General features: G+C 40.2%; 1 protein-coding gene and 1 pseudogene across 2 annotated transcripts in view; both read right to left on the bottom strand.

Annotated features, from left to right (window-relative positions):
- Positions 1-21,086, bottom strand: part of SHROOM3 (shroom family member 3) — a 322,222-nt gene extending 301,136 nt beyond the window's left edge. For both annotated transcript variants that reach the window (XM_073805368.1, XM_073805369.1), the window contains exons 1-2: positions 20,964-21,086; positions 20,259-20,702 (exon numbers count right to left, since the gene is read on the bottom strand). In XM_073805368.1, the coding sequence (XP_073661469.1) occupies positions 20,259-20,426 (168 nt within the window). In that variant the 5' untranslated portion in view covers positions 20,427-20,702; positions 20,964-21,086. The remainder of the gene's footprint in view (positions 1-20,258; positions 20,703-20,963) is intronic.
- On the bottom strand, positions 13,957-14,422 carry LOC141278726 (histone H2A.N-like; annotated as a pseudogene).
- Positions 21,087-21,550: the final 464 nt, after the last annotated feature.

Genomic DNA, 21,550 nt, shown 5'->3' with positions numbered 1-21,550 from the left:
TATTTGTACACCTATGTTCATAGCAGCACTATTTACAATAGCCAAAAGGTGGAAACAACCCACATGTCCATCAACAGATGAATGGGTAAACAAACTACAATGGAGTATTATTCAGCCTTAAAAAGGAAGGAAATTCTGACACATGCTACAGGAAGGATGGACCTTGAAGACATTAATGATAAGTGAAATAAGCCACAGAAGGACAAATACTGTATGATTCTACTTATATGAAGTACCTAGAGTAGCCAAATTTATAGAGGCAGAAAGTAGATTTGGGGGACGAGGAAAATGGGGAGCTGTTTAATGGGTACAGAGTTTCAACTTGGGAATATAAAAAATTGTGGAGATGGACGGTGGTGACTGTTGCACAACAAGGTGAATGTACTTAACGCTGCTGAAATGTACAGCTAAAAATAGTTAAAATGGAAACGTTTGTTATGCATATTTTACCATATTCAAAAAAATTTGAAGTGTGCTTGCTAAAAGAATCTAAACAATACAGAAATACATGAAGTAAGCTTAGGAAGTAAATTTATTTCATTATTTTATATGTAAACCTTTAATTCATCTGGTTTTATTTTGGTGTTAGGAATGAAGTGGATCCAGGTTTTATCTTTCCTGATCACAGTATTATTGTTAAATAATCCTTCCTCCCCCATCACCCCTACTAATTTAAAGTTTCTCTTTCATCACATACTAATTCTTATCTATGTAGTGGATCTATTTCTAAATTTTCTATTTTGTTCCATGGTGCCACTGGCCAGTCAATTTGTTCCTGCCTCACAGTTTAAAGTATCACACTTTAAGGTGTAATTTATATGATATAAAATGCACAGATCTTCAGGATACAATTCAATGAGTTTTGGCAAATGCATACATACACATAGCCCATACCACTATTAAGATATAAAATATTTCAATCACCCAAAAAGAAGCTTTGTGCCTCAGTCAGTCCCCAGCCATCCCCATCACAGAAACAACCATTTTTCTGATTTCTTTCACTGATGATTCATTTTGCCTGTTCTAAAAATTCATGTAAATGGAATAATTCAATATGTACTCCCCCGTGTTCTACCTTTCTTCACTCAGCACAGTGTTTCTGTAGTTTATCCATGTTGTTGCACGTACCAGTAATTTATTCCTTTTTATGGTCGAGCAGTATTCCATTGTGCAGATGTGCCACAATTTCTTTACCCATTTCCTATTGTCAGATATTTAGATCGTTTCTAGTTTGGAGCTGTTATGAGTACAACTGTTACAAACATTCCTGTACAAGTCTTTATATAAACATACATTTTCATTTTCCTTGGAGGACCATACTTTTAAATTACTATAGCTTTATAATAAGTATTAATATTTACTACAGACATTCTTCACTCATTATTTTTATGTTTTCTTTCTTAAAATGGGCTATTTTTACATTATTCTGTCAAAACATGCCTTTGGGAATTTTTGGAATTTGATAGATTAGTTTAAGAAAAACTAACATCTTGATAACATTTAATCTTCCCATTCCAAAACATGTTACATTTTTCCATTTGGTCAGGTCTTCTTTTACGTTCCTCAATAAAGTTTTAAAATTTTTATCAAAAAGTGCTGCACATTTCTAGCTAAGTTAATTCCTAGGTAGTTTTATTTTTTTATTACTACTGAAAATTGGTACCTACCCAACCCCCCACCCCTCGCCCATTATTTTTTCTTATTATTACTACTTTTCCACAGGAGGGATCTCGGTTTCTTTTTTAAATTATCTTGTATCCAGCCACCTTACTGAATTTTTCTTCTAGTTATTCTATTATGAACTATTTTAAACATTTACTTTGTGGAGGGTTTCTTTCTCTGAAGAAAATGGAAAGAAAATTATCTCTTTCTAAAGCCCTGCTGGATTGCTTTCCAATCCTGCTTTCATTGTCACACTCCCTTATAATCAGTTATTTGACCTACCAGCAACCCCAACCAGCATCTCCTTTCTTTTGTGTCGACTATAAAACTTCAGGGAAGTCAACTGTCAATAGGAAAGTGACTTATACCTTTCAAGAACACATTTTGAATTAAGTCTAGTGCATATGAGAGCTAGAGTCTATAACAGAAAAACAATAGGTTGTTGTTGATTGTTAATTACACAAGTATCCATCATCTTTTTCCATGAAGAAGCAGCCACTACACATTAGTAACAAACATGTAAACGTTCACCATAGATCCCTTGGATCTGAGACAATTTTGATCAGCAGATACTGGAATGGAGGATGATAGCAAGGACTTTTGTAGACATTTGAGAGACTCTTCTCCCATATGTTATGGGTCCCCACAAGAAGTCAGAGTGGACAGCCAGGAAAGTTACCATGGGGCAGAGAGAGCAACTGGGCATCATCCGTGGTCAAGAGGCTCCTGCTCTCAGGTGGCTCATGCCTCCCACATGGCTTCATAAAGTATGGCCCTTGTAAAATGCCCACATGGCTTCATAAAGATGGCCCTTGTAAAATGCTTCCTCACCCCTCACTCTGAAATGCTTCTTTTCCTTCTTTATAATCTAACCAGTTCAGCAGCTTACTCACCTTTATAACCTCCAAAGGGGTGAAACTTCACTGATTTCCATATCTCAATGAACACAAATTTCTCATACTCGATTGTTAGCACCCCTCCTCTTCTGCAGTATTAACATTTTTTCTGTTGCAATGTTAAATGCCTTTGTGTCCTCAAACTCCACTAAAGAATGAAATTCTATCCTCAGCAATTTAGCAAAAACTTCCATATTTTACATTACTCTGCTTTCCCAGGACACTGCACCTTTATTTCTCAAAACATGAGCAGAATTAAACAGATTTAAGACCCTGACATCTGACAACAAGGAAGGCACTCTTCCTTCAGAGAAGATCCTAGAATCCACTGCCTAGGTCCTCTGAACGTGCCATATCAGGTCTCATTTCCTAAGTTCTCTTATTTTTTTTCTCTTCTTTTTAAATTGAAATATAGTTGATTTACAATGTTGTGCTAATTTCTGCTGTACAACAAGTGACTCAGTTATACACATATATACTTTTTTTTAATATTCTCCTAAGTTGTCTTCTGAACAACTTTTTAGATTGTCGTCATTCCCTAAATCATCAGGGCACTGCAATGTTGTTTAGAGCTTCATTTTTGTCATCTTCCTCTACTACTTTAAATTTCAGTTAATGAAATCAATACTAAATGCTGAACATGGTGAGTAATATCTATTTTGTGATTCTTCCTTATTTTCTTTCTCCTTTTTTGTTTCTTCTGCTTTTTATTACCAGAATAAAAGTGGGGTTTTTTCTTTACAATTCAATGATTTTTAATATAAAGGTGTGCACTCATCACTGCCATCTACCTTCAAAACATTTCCACCACCTCAAAAAGAAACTTTGTACCATTTACTGTTACTCTCCATTCCCATCCCTAGCCTTAGGCAACCATTAATCTCCTTTCTGTCTCTATAGATCTGCCTCTTCTGGACACCTCACATAAATGGAATTACATAATGTGTGTTTTATTGTGTCTGGCTTCTTTAACTGAGCTTAATACTTTTTTTTTTTTAACATCTTTATTAGGGTATAATTGCTTTACAATGCTGTGTTAGTTTCTGCTTTATAACAAAGTGAATCAGTTATACATATACATATGTTCCCATATCTCTTCCCTCTTGCATCTCCCTTGAGCTTAATACTTTTGAGGTTAATCCATGTTGTAACATGTATCAGTATTCAGTTCCTTTTTATTGCTAAATAGTATTCTGTCATATGGCTAGACCATGTTTTGTTTAACCAGTTGGTGGGCATTTGGATTTTTTCCACTTCATGGCTATTGTGAACAATGCGGCTATGAACATCTGAGTATGTCTTTGTATAGACACACGTTTTCATTTCTCCTGGGTATATACTTCAAAGTATAATTGTTGGGTGATATGGTAATTCCGTATTTAAGAAACTGGCATCTGTTTTTCCAAAGTGGCTGCACTGTTTTACATTCCCACCAGCAATGTATGGAAAGGTATATTTTTAACGTCTATGAAATGACGGCATAAATAGGACAAACCAAGGAATTTTGACTAAGAAGAGTGCATCTTTTACCCTGCTTGAGAGATGGGAGGTTGGGAGAGGATTCTCTCCTGTACTACTTTCTGAATCTATTTTCTGTTCCACAGGCCCCCTGGACCTAGAGTGGGCATGAATGTGCTCAGCAATCAATGCCATGGGGTTAAAATGAACATTGACTTGCCAAGACCTCCTTCATTATAATGAAATGCCCCTCCCTGTGCTCACATACACAAAAACACAATTTTTAAAAAATGTTTGTTAATTCCCACTGATGCAAAGAAGCAAATACTTATCTTCCTTTCCATCTCTTTTTTTGATAGCATATATGTTTATTGCTTGCTCTATTACTCAGAGTTCAGACTGCTATAAAAGTGCTTTAACTGAAGGAGGGAACAATGCCTTTGACATTATTATATTCAAATAAGAACGTAGAAAAGAGAAGACTGGAAGCATATTTAGTTTCCTTTGAGCTGCCAATTTCATATAGCTGACAACATGAATTACATTACATAAAATCTATTCATTATTCTAGCCATTCAAGAGCAACTTGAGGTTTAAGGCAGACTAATGGCTGTCACATGAAGCTACTGCTTGTCAGTCTTCAGTGAACTCAAGCAAAAAACAAGGAAATTGGGAACGGACAACATAGGGAGTCAAAGAATATTCATACTGTGGGGAAACCGCTCCAAAAGAAAAGAAGCTTCTTGTATTGAATTTGGCAGTGGTACAAGTTACACCAGGAAACTGCATTTCTGTGTTGAAAAGTTATTGTGTTATTTTGGGGTTGGGATGGGCTGGAAATCATTTTACTGCTTATTTAGGTGCCAAACTTCATACCATTGACAGGTTATACTGTCAAATATTCTGGACTTCAAAATATGTTGTTCATTTTTCTTCTTGTGTTATGTTTATAGAATGAATTGAGAAAGAAAATAAGCAACATAAATAAAATTCCTGAAAAGAACCTATGCACAGAGGCCCCCCACAAAAATCAGACAGAAAAAAAAAATCTTCTGTCTGTTCTGCTCATGGGGCCCCATTTTCCTTAACCACTAAGCTACATAACCTACAGAATAAAAGAACCCAAAGAACAAAAGAGAAACTGGATTCTCCTCTCAGAGGGGAGGGGAAAGTCTCTTGGTGCTTGACTGATACAGAAAAAAAGAAATAAGGATGAAAACAGTGAGACTTATCAACGAATTCAATGGAGAAAAAAGAGAAAGGCAAGCCCATCCGCAAGAGGGCAGAAGATGAAAGAGAGAATTGCAAAACATCATATCTAGGAATGAATTTCTCCTTTACTTAGCACCCAAGAAAATATTAGGTCTAAGAAAGTATGGGATTCCTCCTGCTTGAATTTCAGAGCAGAGTAGAAAGAGATCTATTGTACATTAGATTTTAGGTTCTAGCTTTCACTTAGCAAGCATCCTCTAAATGGTGGTTATCTTGGCTTGGGTTTCCCCAAGCAGACTCTGAGACGAGAATTCAAATGCAAGGAGTTTCACTGGGAAGTAAAGAAAACTGAGAGGGAAGTGGGCAAAGGAGGCAGGGAAAGGAAGGCAGTCACATTTTCAAGCCAGCTACAACCGTGGGCAGCTCCAGGAGCTAGTGGAAAACATGCACCTCACTGTTATCCCATCCAACGGATGAGGGAGTTGGACTGGTCACCTTCCGACTTCACTCAGTCACGGGTGGAGGGCTGCTCCCAGAGTCATTAACCAAAGGGGAGGCAAAAGAAAGTCCATAAGTGAAGAAATGCAGATGCTGACAGTTGGAAGTCAAGCCTCTGTGCACAGCAGCGAAAGGTGAGGGAATGTGGGTGTGGCCATGCCTGGGTCAGCTTCAAGTGGTATAAAAACAACCAGGGAACAAACACCTCCCTCTTGGGGTGCAGGGACATTGTTTGCTGTTGTTTCCCAATTCTGTCGTATTTTAGGCATTCAGTAAATAATGTGTTAACTAAATGTGTTAGTGAATGCATGAAATAGCTTTAAATCCTGGCTCCATCATTTGTGAAAAACCTCTTTGCTCATACATAAAAACAAACCTTGGGGCTTCCCTGGTGGCGCAGTGGTTAAGAATCCGCCTGCCAATGCAGGGGATGCGGGTTAGAGCCCTGGTCCAGGAAGATCCCACGTGCCATGGAGCAACTAAGCCCCTGCGCCACAACTACTGAGCCTGCGCTCTAGAGCCCACGAGCCACAACTACTGAAGCCCATATGCTTAGAGCCCGTGCTCTGCAACAAGAGAAGCCACCGCAATGGGAAGCCTGTGCACCACACACAAGAGTAGCCCCAGCTCACTACAACTAGAGAAAGCCCGTGCGCAGCAACGAAGACCCAATGCAGCCAAAGATAAATAAATAAAAATAAATAAATTTTTAAAAGACCTCATTCTACGAAATAATAAATGACATAACCTAAGATAGCGCCTGACCCACAGCGGGAACTGAGTAAATGTAGTTATTATGTATCGATTTCCTTCTTTCTGCCGTGCAGTCCTCCCTCCTTTATTTTGCTTTTCTCTCATAGAAAGGAAAGGTGGCTGTAGCATTTGATAGTGCCCTAGTTCAGAAATTTGAGAAATTTGCAATGTATCTTGACCCAGTGGAAGGGCCCACACCAACGGTTTCTTCTTAAAGGTCAAATTCATTGACTTACATATGTAGGGGAAGCTGTGATAGCAGTTCTTTCAAGAGAGGGCCAACACTTATTTAATTGTAAGTTTTGAGCCAAGAGCACCACTATGCAACTACGAATGCAATCCTGAAGAATGACACTAATTCTTTTAACCTGCCTGCTGCTTATATTGAGGTCAATGGATGACTTTTTTTTTTTGACCTGATGCTCATCAGTAATTACTCCAAAGTGAAAATATGAAAAAAAAAAATCAAGGACTAATATGAAAGTGTCAGGTATTTTCTGCCTTCTTATTCCCCAAATTCACTCACTCTCATACTCTTTTAATGTTTTATCTCAACACTAAACATGTGTATTTCTTTCTAGAACCCAGCCAGATCTCAGGTCTGAATTCCAATAGCTCATTTCCCAGTTTCCATGAAACAAGGCCTGAAAAATGTGAACTTCTCAGAGGACTGCACACAAGAAGATAAAAGCTTAAATTACACCCGTACAACTTCCTCCATTAAAATTTATAACTTTTCAAAGGAAAAGAGTAAGTCAATTAGTTCTAGAAATCCAATCTTTCTTCTTACCTTCCAACAAATGTGTGGCTCAGGATCTAATTTAATACCCAAAGTGCTAGGCACTTAGTCCAACTAACCTGAAGAGTGCTTATTCCACTTAACTTGCCTGTGTTTTGAGATCTGTTTAAAATGTTGACATCTTTAGAGTTCTAGGATCTGTCTAAACTACATTTCCAGGAGCCAAGTAAAGGTGAGGGTTGAGGCCAGTTGATGGACGCTCCTCCATGAAAGAACATTTGTTGTGCTGCTGAGCTTATAACCAGGTCTCTTCACCAAGTTGGGGGGCATGAACTTGAAGCCTCTCAGAAAATCAGTCCTCTACCAGTTTGAAACTCAAGTCTGACTGTGATTCAAATGCAGGCTTTTTCATTGACCCTGCCTGGGGTCAAACCTTTATCTTTCCTTCCTTCACCCTTTGCAGCCTTTTCCTCCTCACTTTCCCTTTCAGTGCTATATTTTATCCTCAATGTTTCTGAAAAGCACAGTGGGTTAAATGAGATAGTGCATTAGTTTCCTATTGCTGCTGTAACGAACTACCACGGACTTGGTGGCTTCAAATAACAAAAATTTATCATCTGACAGCACTGGAGGTCAGAGTCCAAAATGGGGTTTATTGGACTAAAATAAGATTTCAGCTGAGTTGTGTTCTTTTTAGAAGCTCCAGAGGGGAGTCTTTTCCTTGCCTTTTCCAGCATCTCGAGGTCACCTGCATTCCTTGGCTTGGGCCCTACATCATTCTGACATCTGCTTCCATCTCTCTCCTCTCCAACTAGTCTGATCCCTATATAAACTGGATCCAGCCCCTGTTAGCTTTAAACTGGTTAGTGTTCATTTAGTCAATTAGTGTTTCTCCTGGGGTAACAGGCTTGATTTGAGGGTTAAGGTTTTATCATGGCTTAACGATGTGATAGAGTGTATCCAGCCCAAGAGGTAAGCCCTAGGGTTTAGGTTAGTGAGAGGGGGAAGTTTAAGTCAATTGAGGAGACAAGGGCGTGATAGAAAAGCAAAGGCAAAGATGATGACTGTGCATGGAGATGAAAACACAATATCTCAGCTGAAAAACAACAATCAGAGAGGTCAAATGAGACCAAGGTTAGAACCTGACAGAAATAAAAGATAGCAGGAAGCAGAGCCTGGGAAAGTGGGAGGAGTCCAGTTTAATTCTTGAGGTTGATATCTCAGTCACACCCCTCATTTCATGGTGCAAGTGACCTTCAAGATACCATTGAGCTGCCTGACTTTTCCACACAGTTCACACATCCCACTTCTTCCCCCAGAAATCGTGACATGGGCCGAAGTAGATGGAAGGATTCTTCGGAACTATAAAATGACAATGCAGTTTTTACTTTAAAAGGTATTTCTTAGGCTTAAAGTTTAAAAGGTCTTCGATCAGCCCCTAACTACTTTTATGACCTTAAGCAATCTTCCAGTTTCCTCATCTATAAAGTGGAATTAATAATAGAATCCGTACCTCACAGAGTTTCGTGACGCTTATGTGAACTAACATGCCAGTTACAGAGCAGGATCTCAGTAAAGTTAGTCATATTGCTACGACAAATCTTGTTGTCTTTACGTGAAAAATAACCCAAGAGATCAACAGTTATGAGGTGGAGGGGGAGAACTTTCTCCCAACTAATTACAAAAAGAATATTTACTGTTTATTTATGCATAATTCCATAAATCACAATGAATTTTGACAGTTTTCTTTTGGAAGGCTCTGTCTTGTTGTACACCCAGGAAGTGCCTTAGAAATGTATGAGGGAGAGGAGAGACTGGCTTTAAGAGTCAGCATAGGGACTTCCCTGGTGGTCCAGTGGTAAAGAATCCGCCTTCCAATTCAGGGGACATGGGTTCGATCCCTGGTCAGGGAACTAAGATCCCACATGCTGTGGGGCAACTAAGCCCGTGTACCACAACTACTTAGCCTGCAAGCCTCAGCTAGAGAAGAGAAAAACCAGCACATCACAACTAGAGAGAAGCCAATGCACTGCAACAGAAGATCCCACATTCCGCAACTAAGACCCGACGGAGCCAAAAAAAAAAAAAAGTCAGCACAAAAAAATCACCCAGAGTTTAATTCAATTGGCCCATCCCACCATAAGTAGAGAAAGAATTGTGGTGTGATGTACCCTTCCTCACACCCTGCATTTAAGTTCAGTCCAAGGTCCTTTCTACAACCTACAAGGTCCTGTCTGATCTGACCCCTGCCCCCCTTTGCATTCGATGTCATACTGCTCTCTCTCCTGCCTACTGCTATATGCTGAAAATGTGTCCTTCCCAAAATTCATATGTTGAAACCTATACCCCCAGCGTGATGGTATTTGGAGGTGGGGTCTTTGGGTGGTGATTAGGTCATGAGGGTGGAGCCCTCGTTAATGGGATCTGTGCCCTTATAAACGAGACCTCACAGAGCTCCCTTGCCCCTTCTACCATACGAGGACACAGGGAGAAGATGACATCTATGGACCAGGAAGTGGGCCCTCACGAGATATTGAATCTGCCAGTGCCTTGATCTTGGACTTCCCAGCCTCCAGAACTGAGAAATAAATTTCTGTTTATAAGTCACTCAGTCTATGGTATTCTGTTATAGCAGTCCAAACAGATACCTAATATACTGCAAAAACATCTTTCTTCATATTTCTGAAACATTCCAAGACCTTCCTACATCAGCCTAACTTATAAACCTCTTTTATATCTGATTTCTTATTTCTTATCCATCAGGTCTTAGCTCAGAAGTCATCTTATCGGAAAACTCTTCTCTAATCATCCTACTTAACGTAAACCCTGCTCCCCATACCTCTACCTAACCGATACTACCATTCTGGAACTCATCATTTTTTTTTCGTAATAACCCTGAAATTACCATATACAAACATATTTTCCACCAGTCTATTTCTACTGAACTATGAGCTCCATAAGGGCAGGGAATTATCTGTTCAGGTAGCAACTATTGGCCATGATACGGAAAATTAGCCAAGTATCATCTTTGTTATGTGAGTTGCTAATGTCTGTTTGGTACCTACTACTCTCCCACCAGTCCATAACATCATGTCATAACTAAACTTCGGATGTGTTTTGTCATTTCAAAGCATTATTATATAGTTTAATCCCTTGGATACTTATAACAACTCCATTGGGTGAGAATGTTCCATTTTTATAGATGAGGACACAGATTCAGGAAAGCTAAGTTACTTGCCCACAGTCACACAGCCAGTTAAGACTATGGTAGAGATGAAATTTGTTTATTTTCACTCCAAGCCTTAGAGTGTCTGGGATGTGTATTTTGCTACACTAGACAGCTTTGCCTAAAATGAAAAGAAAAAAGATAACATAGAAATTACAACCCCAGGGACTTCCCTGGTGGTGCAGTGGATAAGACTACACACTCCAGCTGTGACAAAGTGAGAGAGTGGCATGGACATATATACACTACCAAACATAAAATAGATAGCTAGTGGGAAGCAGCCGCATAGCACAGGGAGATCAGCTTGGTGCTTTGTGACTGCCTGGAGGGGTGGGAGAGGGAGGTTGGGAGGGAGGAATACGCGAGAGGGAAGAGATGTGGGAACATATGTATATGTATAACCGATTCACTTTGTTATGAAGCAGAAACTAACACACCATTGTAAAGCAATTATACTCCAATAAAGATGCTAAAAAAAAAAAAAAAAGACTCCACACTCCTAATGCAGGGGGCCTGGGTTTGATCCAGGTTTGGTCAGGGAACTAGATTCCACGTGCATGCCGCAACCAAGAGTTCACATGCCACAAATAAGGAGCCCATGTGCCGCAACTAAGGAGCTGGCGATCCACAACTAAAGAGCCTGCCTGCCGCAACTAAGACCTGGTACAACCAAATAAATAAATAAATAAATATTTAAAAAAAAAAAAAGCATTACTAAAAAAAAAAGGAAATAAGACATATATTTTTTAAAAAAAGAAATTACAACCCTATATCAATACAGACATACCAAAGGGCATTAAATATAAAGGCTTTAGTTAGATCTTATAAATCTCTAAGGTAAAATGCAGTTCAAGATGGAGAAGGCTATAATGAATAGATGCATGAATAGCTGAGGAATGAAAAAATGCAGTTGATTTAGAAAAGCCTCCTCTGAAGGCAGGAAAGAACTGTCACTTCCATTCTACAGACCGAGCCACACAAGTTCTCTTTTGTGGGGATAGTCATTAGAAGAGGGGAAGAAACAGTGCTTAGATTTAGCAGAGAGTCTTTGCCTTGTTTCGTTTCATTTCGTTGAGAAGGGCCCAGGTTGTCAGAGCATAAAAGATGGATGGACTCCTGAGATGGACCGAGTGGGAAAACAGTGACTCTGCAGCTCTTTGGATCAAGATGTTTGCTGTTTGGAAGTACATCAAAGGGAGAGACGTGGACGATTCTGTCTGTGGGTTACTTAAGATCCAGAACGTCCTTTAGGGTTTTGTTTTTTTCAAAGATTGATAGAAAGTCTCGCATTATGTGTCTCCAATCACATTGTGGGTTCACTAAAATGAGACAGACAAATATTTCTTCAATTGTGTTCCCTACATAAGAGGCAGTGCCTCGGGAATCTATTACCTTTAAAAGAAAGCAGAGTTCTTACAAATGCTAAGAGCCATCTGGTACATCACCTCAGCATGCTGCTTGAATAAAAGTTAGTTCCAACAACATTGATAGGATCACAAACTTAGTTTTTATCTAAAAACACATAACCTTTAAGCAAAGTTTACATAGTTTCAAAAAGTTAAATCAAAAACACAAATTTTCTTTTCTTCCCCAATCAATTCAACAGACATTTACCAAATATTATATACGTGCAAGACATCATTAAATTGAAAATCAAACTCAACCTACTTACTTTAATTTTTTAAGCAGGGTTTTCTAGTATATACTACCCTCATCATCTTTCCAACAAAGACTTTAAAGAAGATCCCCTTTAATATTTCATTTGTCTCCCTCTTCATTAATACATCATTTTTATCATTGTTATGCATAGTTTAAGCATTGTGGATAAGAGAAAGTAAAGAAGGAAGAAAAGGAGGGAGGGAGGAAAGAAAGGCCCTCAGCTTCCAGAAGTTAGCAGCCTAACAGGGAGCTAGGAAAAGTATGAATGGCACAAGCAGAAAGCAATTAATTATTCTCTCACTAGCTGAGCTTTGCATGCACACAGACACACAGACACACACACACACACACACACACACAGTTTGCTATGGCAGAAACCATCTTGGCAAATAACTGAACTTTATTGTATCTCAGTTTTCTCTCTGTATAATGAGGAAGTTGGATTAGATGATTGCTGAGATTCTTTATAGCTCTAACCTCCGATAGGTCATTCAACATTTATTGAGCATTTGTTGTGTGTGAAATAGGAAGTATTTCACTAGGAGAAACGGGATATACAGCCTGAGTAAAACTCATTTGGCTTTAAAGTGATTATCATTTATTGGCCAAATGCAAACAACTACCTGTACTAGAAGATGGCACGAATAAAGGTGCTGGGAACATGAGAAGAAGGAAGACTTGATGCAAATGCAGGACGGAAGGGGATGGAAAAATGAGGGACCAAACTTATTAGTTTAAGGACAGCAGACAGATGAGGCTACCCCAGTATGAAGGGCAAGTGATGTTAAAGGAAAGAGCAAGAAAGGTAGGGAGAGAACCTCAGAAAGGACTGGCTATTTTAAAAGGTCAATAACAAGCTGATCTAGCTGGGTTCTTGGAAGGAGATGAAAAAGATGACTTTGGGATGAGCTAAACCAAACAGCCCAAGGTCTTGGGAAACGGCCTAAAAGTCAATTTCACATTGAACTCAGAAACCGGCTACCATAAACTCATAAAAGGATCCTTGTTTTAGTGCAGAAGAAATGGGTCAAGAGAGATTGTATGGCTGACGTTGGCGTGTTGAAACTGAGGATCGCTAAGGAAGCTAGAAGGTTGTAATGTGCTCAGTGTGGACAGATGGATATAGAAAATCCAGAAGTGAGGAAATCTCAACATGGTCATCCAGACGACTTAAGTATGCTCCAAAGGAGTCATTTCCTAACCTACGGGCTGTTTCTATCTCCAAGGCTTCTCACAACGTAGCAAAGCAATTCATTTCATCTTGAAAGGGCAGGTTGATTGGGCTGTTCTGGATGATTCTCTCCAGAGGAGGAATTTTGAAGAGGATTCAGGGATTATCTCATATCACTGAGGCTAGAAAAACCCAATGAGAGAATCCACTTTAAAACCTGAGTAGTGTCAGCCACCAGGAAGACAGGGGGCATAAGTTTGAGGTTAGCCTCTGATGTCATCTAGCTAACACACCCCCTTACAGATAAAGAATGGAAAGATGGGGTTGGGATAGGGGTGGTGAGCCAAGCCTTGGTAGGGGAAGGCTGAGATTTAGATCGACAGGAAGAGGATGATGGTGTTGTAGGTGGTAGAAGCAGATTCAGAGAAGGAGGGGTAATGGCGTGGAAGATGGAACCAACAGGATTTACTAGTGAGATGACACAGAAGACAGTCCAAAGAGCAAAGATACCTCCCAGGCAGGTAGGAATCAGGAGCATTGATGACAAAGAGACAATGGCTGACCTTCAGTTCTGAAGCCCAGGATTTTTTTTTTTTAACACACACGAGAAAAAGCCTTTATTTTTTTCTACAAAGGACATCAGAGGCTAAAAACACAGGACCGGGAGACCAGGTGTGGAGCACTAAGACTCCTGTTGTAGCCAGTACTTCTTAGATACATTGTCTCCAACCCAGCCCTCTGACACATACAATTTTGGGGGGCAAGTGCAATCATTTCCAACAACAGGGCCATTCAGAAACACTTCATTTATCCAAAAGCTCTTCAGAGAGGATCTCTGCTTGACTGCTTCAAGGAGTTGTCTGCCAGCGACAGCTTTTCTGTGGTTGTCAAAGGATGGTCTAGTTGCCTCCAGGCTAATCTGTTCCAGTCGCCAATCCTCCAGAGAGCCCAGAGCATCCAAGATCCAGGAGCACCCACTGAAGTCTGGGTGGGTTTGCTTTAGGATTTCCCCCATATAACTAAAATAAGCCTCACTTTTCCTCCTCTTCTTCCCAAGGGCTGAACTGGTACACTCATACTCCTTTGTGGCTAGACTATACATTTTAGTCTTCTTCCTAGGGAAGACCATGTAAGCACATGAAGTACATGTGGAGGTTTAAATCCTTTGAAGTGCACAAAAAAGGTGCCTCTCCAGGTGGAGACGCCACAACAATACTTACTAAGAAATGGTAAGTGGTCCCTCCTTTTATGGGTCTTGAACTACTTACAGGAGTTCCTGTACCTATTTTAGGGGACCTTTACAGGACTAAGATTTTTTTTTTAACCTCTTTATTGGAGTATAATGGCTTTACAATGTTGTGTTAGTTTCTGCTGTATAACAAAGTGAATCAGCTATATGTCTACATATATCCCCATATCCCTTCACTCTTGCATCTCCCTCCAACCCTCCCTATCCCACCCCTCTAGGTGGTCACACAGCACTGAGCTGATCTCCCTGTGCTATGCGGTTGCTTCCCACTAGCTATCTATTTTACATTTGCTAGTGTATATATGTCCATGCCACTCTCTCACTTCATCCCACCTTGCCCTTCCCCCTCCCCGTGTCCTCAAATCCATTCTCTGCATCTGTGTCTTTATTCCCGTCCTGCCCCTAGGTTTGGCAGAACCAGTTTTTCTTTTTTAGATTCCATATATATGTGTTAGCACACGGTGTTTGTTTTTCTCTTTCTGACTTACTTCACTCTGTATGACAGACTCTAGGTCTACCCACCTCACTACAAATAACTCAATTTCATTTCTTTTTATGGCTGAGTAATATTCCATTGTATATATGTGCCACATCTTCTTTATCCATTCACCTGTTGATGGTGCCACATCTTCTTTATCCATTCACCTGTTGATGGACACTTAGGTTGCTTCCATGTATAGGACTAAGATTTTTTTTTTTTTTGGCCACACTGTGCAGCATGCAGGATTTTAGTTCCCCAGCCAGGGATCAAACCCAGGTTCCCTGCATTGGGAGCGTGGAGTCTTAACCATTGGACCACCAAGGAAATCCCAAGGACTAAGATTTTTAAAAATTGTTTTCTCTAATAAATTTTAAAACATATATAACAAAAGATTAATCCCATATTTTACCCAGATCATAGCTCTAGAAACTAGACTGAGACAAATATTTGGTAGGCAACAGTGACTGAACGGCAGAGTATGTCAAGTGCGTGGACTCTGGAGAACCAGGATGCCTGCATTCAAATTCCACCTCTAGCACTTTCTACCAGCCATGAGAGCTTCAGAAAGCTACTCAAATTCTGTGTCTTGGTTTCTCATGTATAAAACTGGCATCATAATATTACCTTCCTCATGGAGTTGTGGAAATTAAATGGGTTAACACACATGGATCTCTTCGAATAGAGATCAGCACCCAGTAAGCACTTAGTAAGTGCCAGTATTTACTGGTGGTCGTTACTGGTTGTTGTTTGTTGTTGTTCTAGTTGTTATTTGATTATGAATCCTAGGGGCAGGTGCATCCCCACAGCAGGTGGAACCACTTTTCTCAGCCACAATACGGAGTGAGTCATAATAAAATCATGCCGCCAGCTTCCTGAACTATTGAAATACTTGAGCTTCTACATACAATCCCTATTTTTTTAAAAAAGTTACCCTTTCTTTTTGAAGTTTACAGATTACAGAGGCTCTTTCCTCAACTCCACCTTTCCTTTTCAAGGACATTAAAACCCAAAGAAAGGGATTTGGAAGTGATTTCTTTTACTGCCACATTTTTGTAGCTCCTTTTTCCCCATTCATTCTCCCACCTCATTTGTACCTAAAGAAAAATGATACTTCATTCATTATACTGTCACACCTGGCAGCTTATAACTGCTTTGTATAAATGTACCTGCCTTTCATATCAAAGACTTAATGTGTACTATCCTTCCCTTCACTTACAATGGGGGTCACCCTACATTAGGGGAATAGTGAACATTTGGTGAGCAGCATATGAGCTAATGGGCACTTTCTTCATAGTCCTAGAACAAAGGTCTTGGATACACACAATCAGCCTCTAAACTTAACTTTTGTCTCATCCTTGGTATTATCTTAATTACGCGTACTTTCATCAATGTTCAAACTCCCTGTTGGTTGGCAAAATAAAGCCCTCTCCTCCCAAAGACATCCACATTCTAATCCCTGGAACCTGTGAATATGTTAGATGACATGGCAAAGGGGAATTAAGGCTACAGACAGAATTAAGGTCATTACTCAACTGATCTTAAAATAGGGATATTATCCTGGTGGGCCCAATGTAATCCCAAGGGTACTTCAAATTGGAAGAGGGAGGCAGAAGTTAGAGATCAGAGTGATGCAATGTGAGGACTCAACCTGCCATTGCTGGCTTTGAAGATGGAGGAACGGGACCATGAGCCAAGGAATGCGGGTCGCTTCTAGAAGTTGGAAAGGGCAGGGAAACAGAGCCTCCCCTATAGCCTCCAAAAAGGAACACAGCCTTGTTGACATCTTAATTTTAGCCCAGTGAGACCTGTGTTAGACTTCTGACCTACAGAACTGAAAGGTAATAAGTTTGTGTTGTTTAAGCCACTAAGTTTGTGGTAATTTTTATGGTAGCAATGGGAAACATACATTTTCCATGTCTGGAGATCTGCCTGGCATCCTCATCTCATGGGACTCTACATCCTTGCTTAGACTGCCTCCCTGCTCTGTTTTGCCTTTGCCTATTAATTCAATAGTAGTTATCGAGCACCTACCCTGTGCCAGGCTCTCTGCTAGATCTTGGAAATGCAAGATGAATAAGACATAGCCCATGCCTTTTCATTTACTCAACAAATATTTGTGTACCCGGGCCGAGTTAGATGTGGTAGAGATGAAAAGAAAATGGTCGCAGCCTTTCAAGAGGCTTTCAGACCGCTGAGAAGACAGTCAACATAAATTTTAAACTTATGATTTGGTGTAATAAATGCATGGTACTGGAGTGTAGAAGAGAGATCACCTAACCCAGCTAGATGAAGTCAGGAAAACTTCAGAGAGAGGAAGCAATGGAGCTTGGATGAATATGAGTTTGCCAGACAGACAGGATGGGGAGAGAGATTCAAGAGCTCTGAAGCAATGTGGCACTTGACATCTGGCTAGTGGATATGAGAAACAGAATTTAAAATTGTATTTCATTTTAGTTACTTTTTTAAAATATAAATTTATTTATTTTTGGCTGCGTTGGGTCTTTGTTGCTGTGTGTGGGCTTTCTCTAGTTGCGGCGAGCAGGGCCTACTCTTCGTTGCAGTGCACGGGCTTCTTATTGCAGTGGCTTCTCTTGTTGCGGAGAGTGGGGTCTAGGCGCGAGGGCTTCAGTAATTATGGCACACGGGCTCAGTAGTTGTGGCGCACGGGCTTAGTTGCTCTGCAGCAGGTGGGATCTTCCAGGACCAGGGATAGAACCCGTGTCCCCTGCATCGGCAGGCGGATTCTTAACCACTGCGCCACCAGGTAAGTCCCATTTTAGTTACTTTTAATTGAAATGGAAATAGCCACGTGTGGCTACCATATTGGACAGAGCAGATTACGCCAGATTATACCCTTGAAAGGAAGGAGATTGTCTTCTCTTTTCTTTCTTCCACTTCTTACAGACTGGAAAGCAGATGTTGGGGCAAGTCACCTTGGACCATGCAGACGGGGCATCAGGATGAAAGTAAGAAAGTAGAAGGCACGTGGGTCCCTGACCCCTTGCAGCCATCTTTCAGTTTGACTTATGTTCAGATTGTCATGTGAGAGAGATAGAAATTCCTATATTGCTTAAGCTAATGCTATTTTGGAACTTTGTAGATCAGACAAATCTGTATCCTAATACAATGTCTCTTAGACTAATGAAAAGCAATAGTCATAATCTTTGCTAAGATTTTTTTTTTTTTTTGAGCTCTTTCTGTGTACCAGCCCCTATGTTAGCTGTTCTAAATACACGGTCTCATTTAATCCCCACACATTCCAATAAGGGAGATAATCGTTTACCCCCATTCTGCAGATAAAATGGAGCCTTGCAGAGTGGCTCATTAGTGGTAGGATTAGGCCTGTTTGACAGGAAACTGTATTCTAGTGAGCAGATACATAATATCTTAACATTAAAGACCAGGCAAATTGAATGTAAACCAGAGTTTTAAAATGCAGATATAATATTTATGTCTGTGGCAGACATTCTCAACTGTCTACCCGGCACCCACTCCCTCCTTCTTCCTGAAAACAGAACCTCAATTTGTTCAAATAGTGGGCAGAGATTCCTTGACATCAGGAAGGCTGTTTCTATCGCAGAACCCAGGAAAGAAGTCCTGACTGGTCTAAACTAGTCATGGTAGTCTCATTCCCCTTGGCCAATAATTGGTCTAAGGATAGGTATGTGGCACCGTTCTGGTCAACAAGATGTAAGCACAAGTTTGATAGGGAGGGTTCCAAACCAAAAGCCAAAACCAAAAGCCAAAACCCTGCCCAGAATGAAGATGCAATGCCGGAGATATGGCATCCATCTTGCAACCATGAAGACAAAAGTCTACATCGTAAAGAAGGCAGAGTGGAGAGCTAACTGAAGTTCTTGATGACATTATTGAACTGCTGCTCCTTGCCTGGACTCCAGACTTCTTGTAATATGAGAAAAACTAACCCCAGTTTACTTAGGTTACTATCAGTCGGGTTTCCAGTTACTTATAGCTGGAAGTCTTCCTAACTGATACACATATATGTATACGTACCTTTTGTTTTCTTAGGAAAGACAAGGAAAAGTCACACGGCTTACAGTGCTATTCTGCACGTCCTTGGCTGACGGCTGGAAAACAGTTCCCACTGGCTCACCCACAGTAAGCATCGTTTGTCTCTCTCAAAACACACATTTCGGTGGGATATGAAAAATAACCTTAAGTAGGTAATAGAGCGCAGGCAAAATGCATATTTACCTCTTTCCCACTCTCCAACTGAAACTAAATTTCCCCTCAACTGCAGATGTTTCTTGAGTAATGCTAAGGTGTGAAAAGCACTTATATTCTGTTGTTTTAGACTGTTAATATTCTGAAATTTTAAAAGAAATCTCTGGGGACTTCCCTGGTGGTCCAGTGGGTAAGACCCTGCGCTCCCAAGGCAGGGCGCCCGGGTTCAATCCCTGGTCGCGGAGCTAGATCCCGCATGCCTCAACTAACACCTGGCACGGCCAAAATAAATAAATAAATAATAAATTAATGAATTTTTAAAAAATTATTTAAAAAATAAAAAATCTCTGTAATCTTTCTTAACCGCTGAAGTTTTAGAGAAAAGCAGAAACACTAAACCTAATGCACAAAAAGGAGTCATTCAATGGGTATACCTATCCACACCAAAGATATATGAAGAATTGAGGCATGTTGCAGGATGATGAAGGTTTAAAAATTGGCTTAAATACATAGATAAACAGAAGAGGCAGAAATGCTGTTTTGCCCTTGGATTATATTGAAAGCTGATTTAATTCTCCTGAGTGTGCAAAAAGCAATAAATAATATTTATGCAATCAATTATCCAGAGTTGCAAACAGATTGTAAAATATTTCGGAACGCTAGATACTTCCAGTTGAAAGGAGAAAGAACAGATAGTTTTCTAGCCATAAAGGCACTCATACACAAATATACACCATGCCACTACATTAACTATGCTGTTAATCTTTAATCTGATTCATAACTGAAAAGATCATGTGGTAGCTGGTTTTATACTATTTCATTCACAAAAAGAGATTATCCATTAAACAAGCACATTTTTCCCTAGGATTTCACAGAATAAATGCGCGAGACACATTTTTCTTTCAAACACCAAGCTATGTAAAACATTTCCCGATATAATCAGAAAGGTATGAAACAGCAAATTAAGCAATATCTGGGCAATCCTCGGCATTATTCTGTGTTCTTGACAGATCTGACAAAAGTAGAAAAAGCAATTTCAATAAAGACAATATTGGAAAAAGAAACATACCTTAGAGATGATTAATGGTTCTCCATGCTCCAGGCCACCTTTCAAAGTAAAACCCCAGGGAGCTCCTCCCTGCAGGAACACTTCCAGATAAACGTACCTTCCCCTGGGGGTCCTGTTAGGGTTTAGTGTGGCACTGGTCTCATCGAAGTTCTCTGTGGTCCTCATCATGCCAAACACATGATCCCTCAAGTTAAATTTTAAATGCCTGCAGCAGATTCAAGAAAGCGGTGCTTGTATAGCACATTATCCCATCCTTCATGATCCACGCTGGCCGAAAAAGAGGTTTTCAGGAACAAATTCTTTCAGATGTAAAGGGTTCTTCCGAGCTTCACTCCAAGATGCTGAGCCAGGAGGATTTTTCACTTCAACATTTCTGAATGTAAACTCTCCTCCTGGAATTCCCGGTTCTCACTGAAGCCCCCGAGTGGTGTATATCTCTCTACTCTGTTCAAAAAGAAACTTCTTTCAATGTCACTCTCAAGACTGCCTTTATTTCACACACACCCACACCAAAACTCTTCCAGCAGATTTTACAGAGAAACTTCAAGTCATCTTACAATGTAGTAAGAAAATTGCAAAAACTCAACTGAATCCCTCAATTCTGATTGATTATCAACCCTTTCTTCCTCTCCGAGTGAAATTTACCATTACAATAGCCCCCCCCCCTCTCCCCAGAAGTGGCTTTAAAAGAAAGAAAGCACTTACTATGCTTCTGCTCGCTTCAGGAGTTTCTAACTTGTCCCAAACTGAGGAGCTGTGCTAAAACTTCTTGCCTCTGTTTTTCAGCAATAAGTTCAGTTTGTTTCTTGTAAAAGAAAACAAAAAAAGTTTTTTCCAGGATGTAGAGAAAAATGGAAGAAAGCATGGTAAATTAACCTTCCCTGGAGAAAATATCCAGGAGGCAGCTCAGTGCTTTCTTTGGTCCTTTCAGTGATGGTCAGCCACCGCAGCTGCCGAGGCAGCCACTTGCCTCCTCTGAGAGAAAGAGTAAGAAAGTGAGAGGAAAATGGATCAAGGCAAACAGAGGCACCGCAACCTTTCTGCACAGTAAGCCCTGCTCTGCGGAATTCGGTTCGCCACAAAGACCTGACCAATCAAAACAGTCTTACAGCTGATAAAACGGAGACAGTTAAAAATACCATACAGATGGCTAATTAGCAAGGAGTAGAAAAATAGTTGATAGATTAGCCACACCTTGTTCCAGTTAAAGCAGAATCCCTGGGGGTGAGGCACAGACATTGACATTTTTTAAAAAACTCTGGGCAATTCTGCTGTGCAGCCAAGTTTGCAAG

Source organism: Tursiops truncatus, chromosome 5 (assembly GCF_011762595.2).
Source record: "Tursiops truncatus isolate mTurTru1 chromosome 5, mTurTru1.mat.Y, whole genome shotgun sequence".
In the NCBI taxonomy this organism is placed as follows: Eukaryota; Metazoa; Chordata; class Mammalia; order Artiodactyla; family Delphinidae; genus Tursiops; species Tursiops truncatus.
Note: the sequence above shows the minus strand (reverse complement) of the source record. Positions and strands in the feature narration are given on the sequence as shown.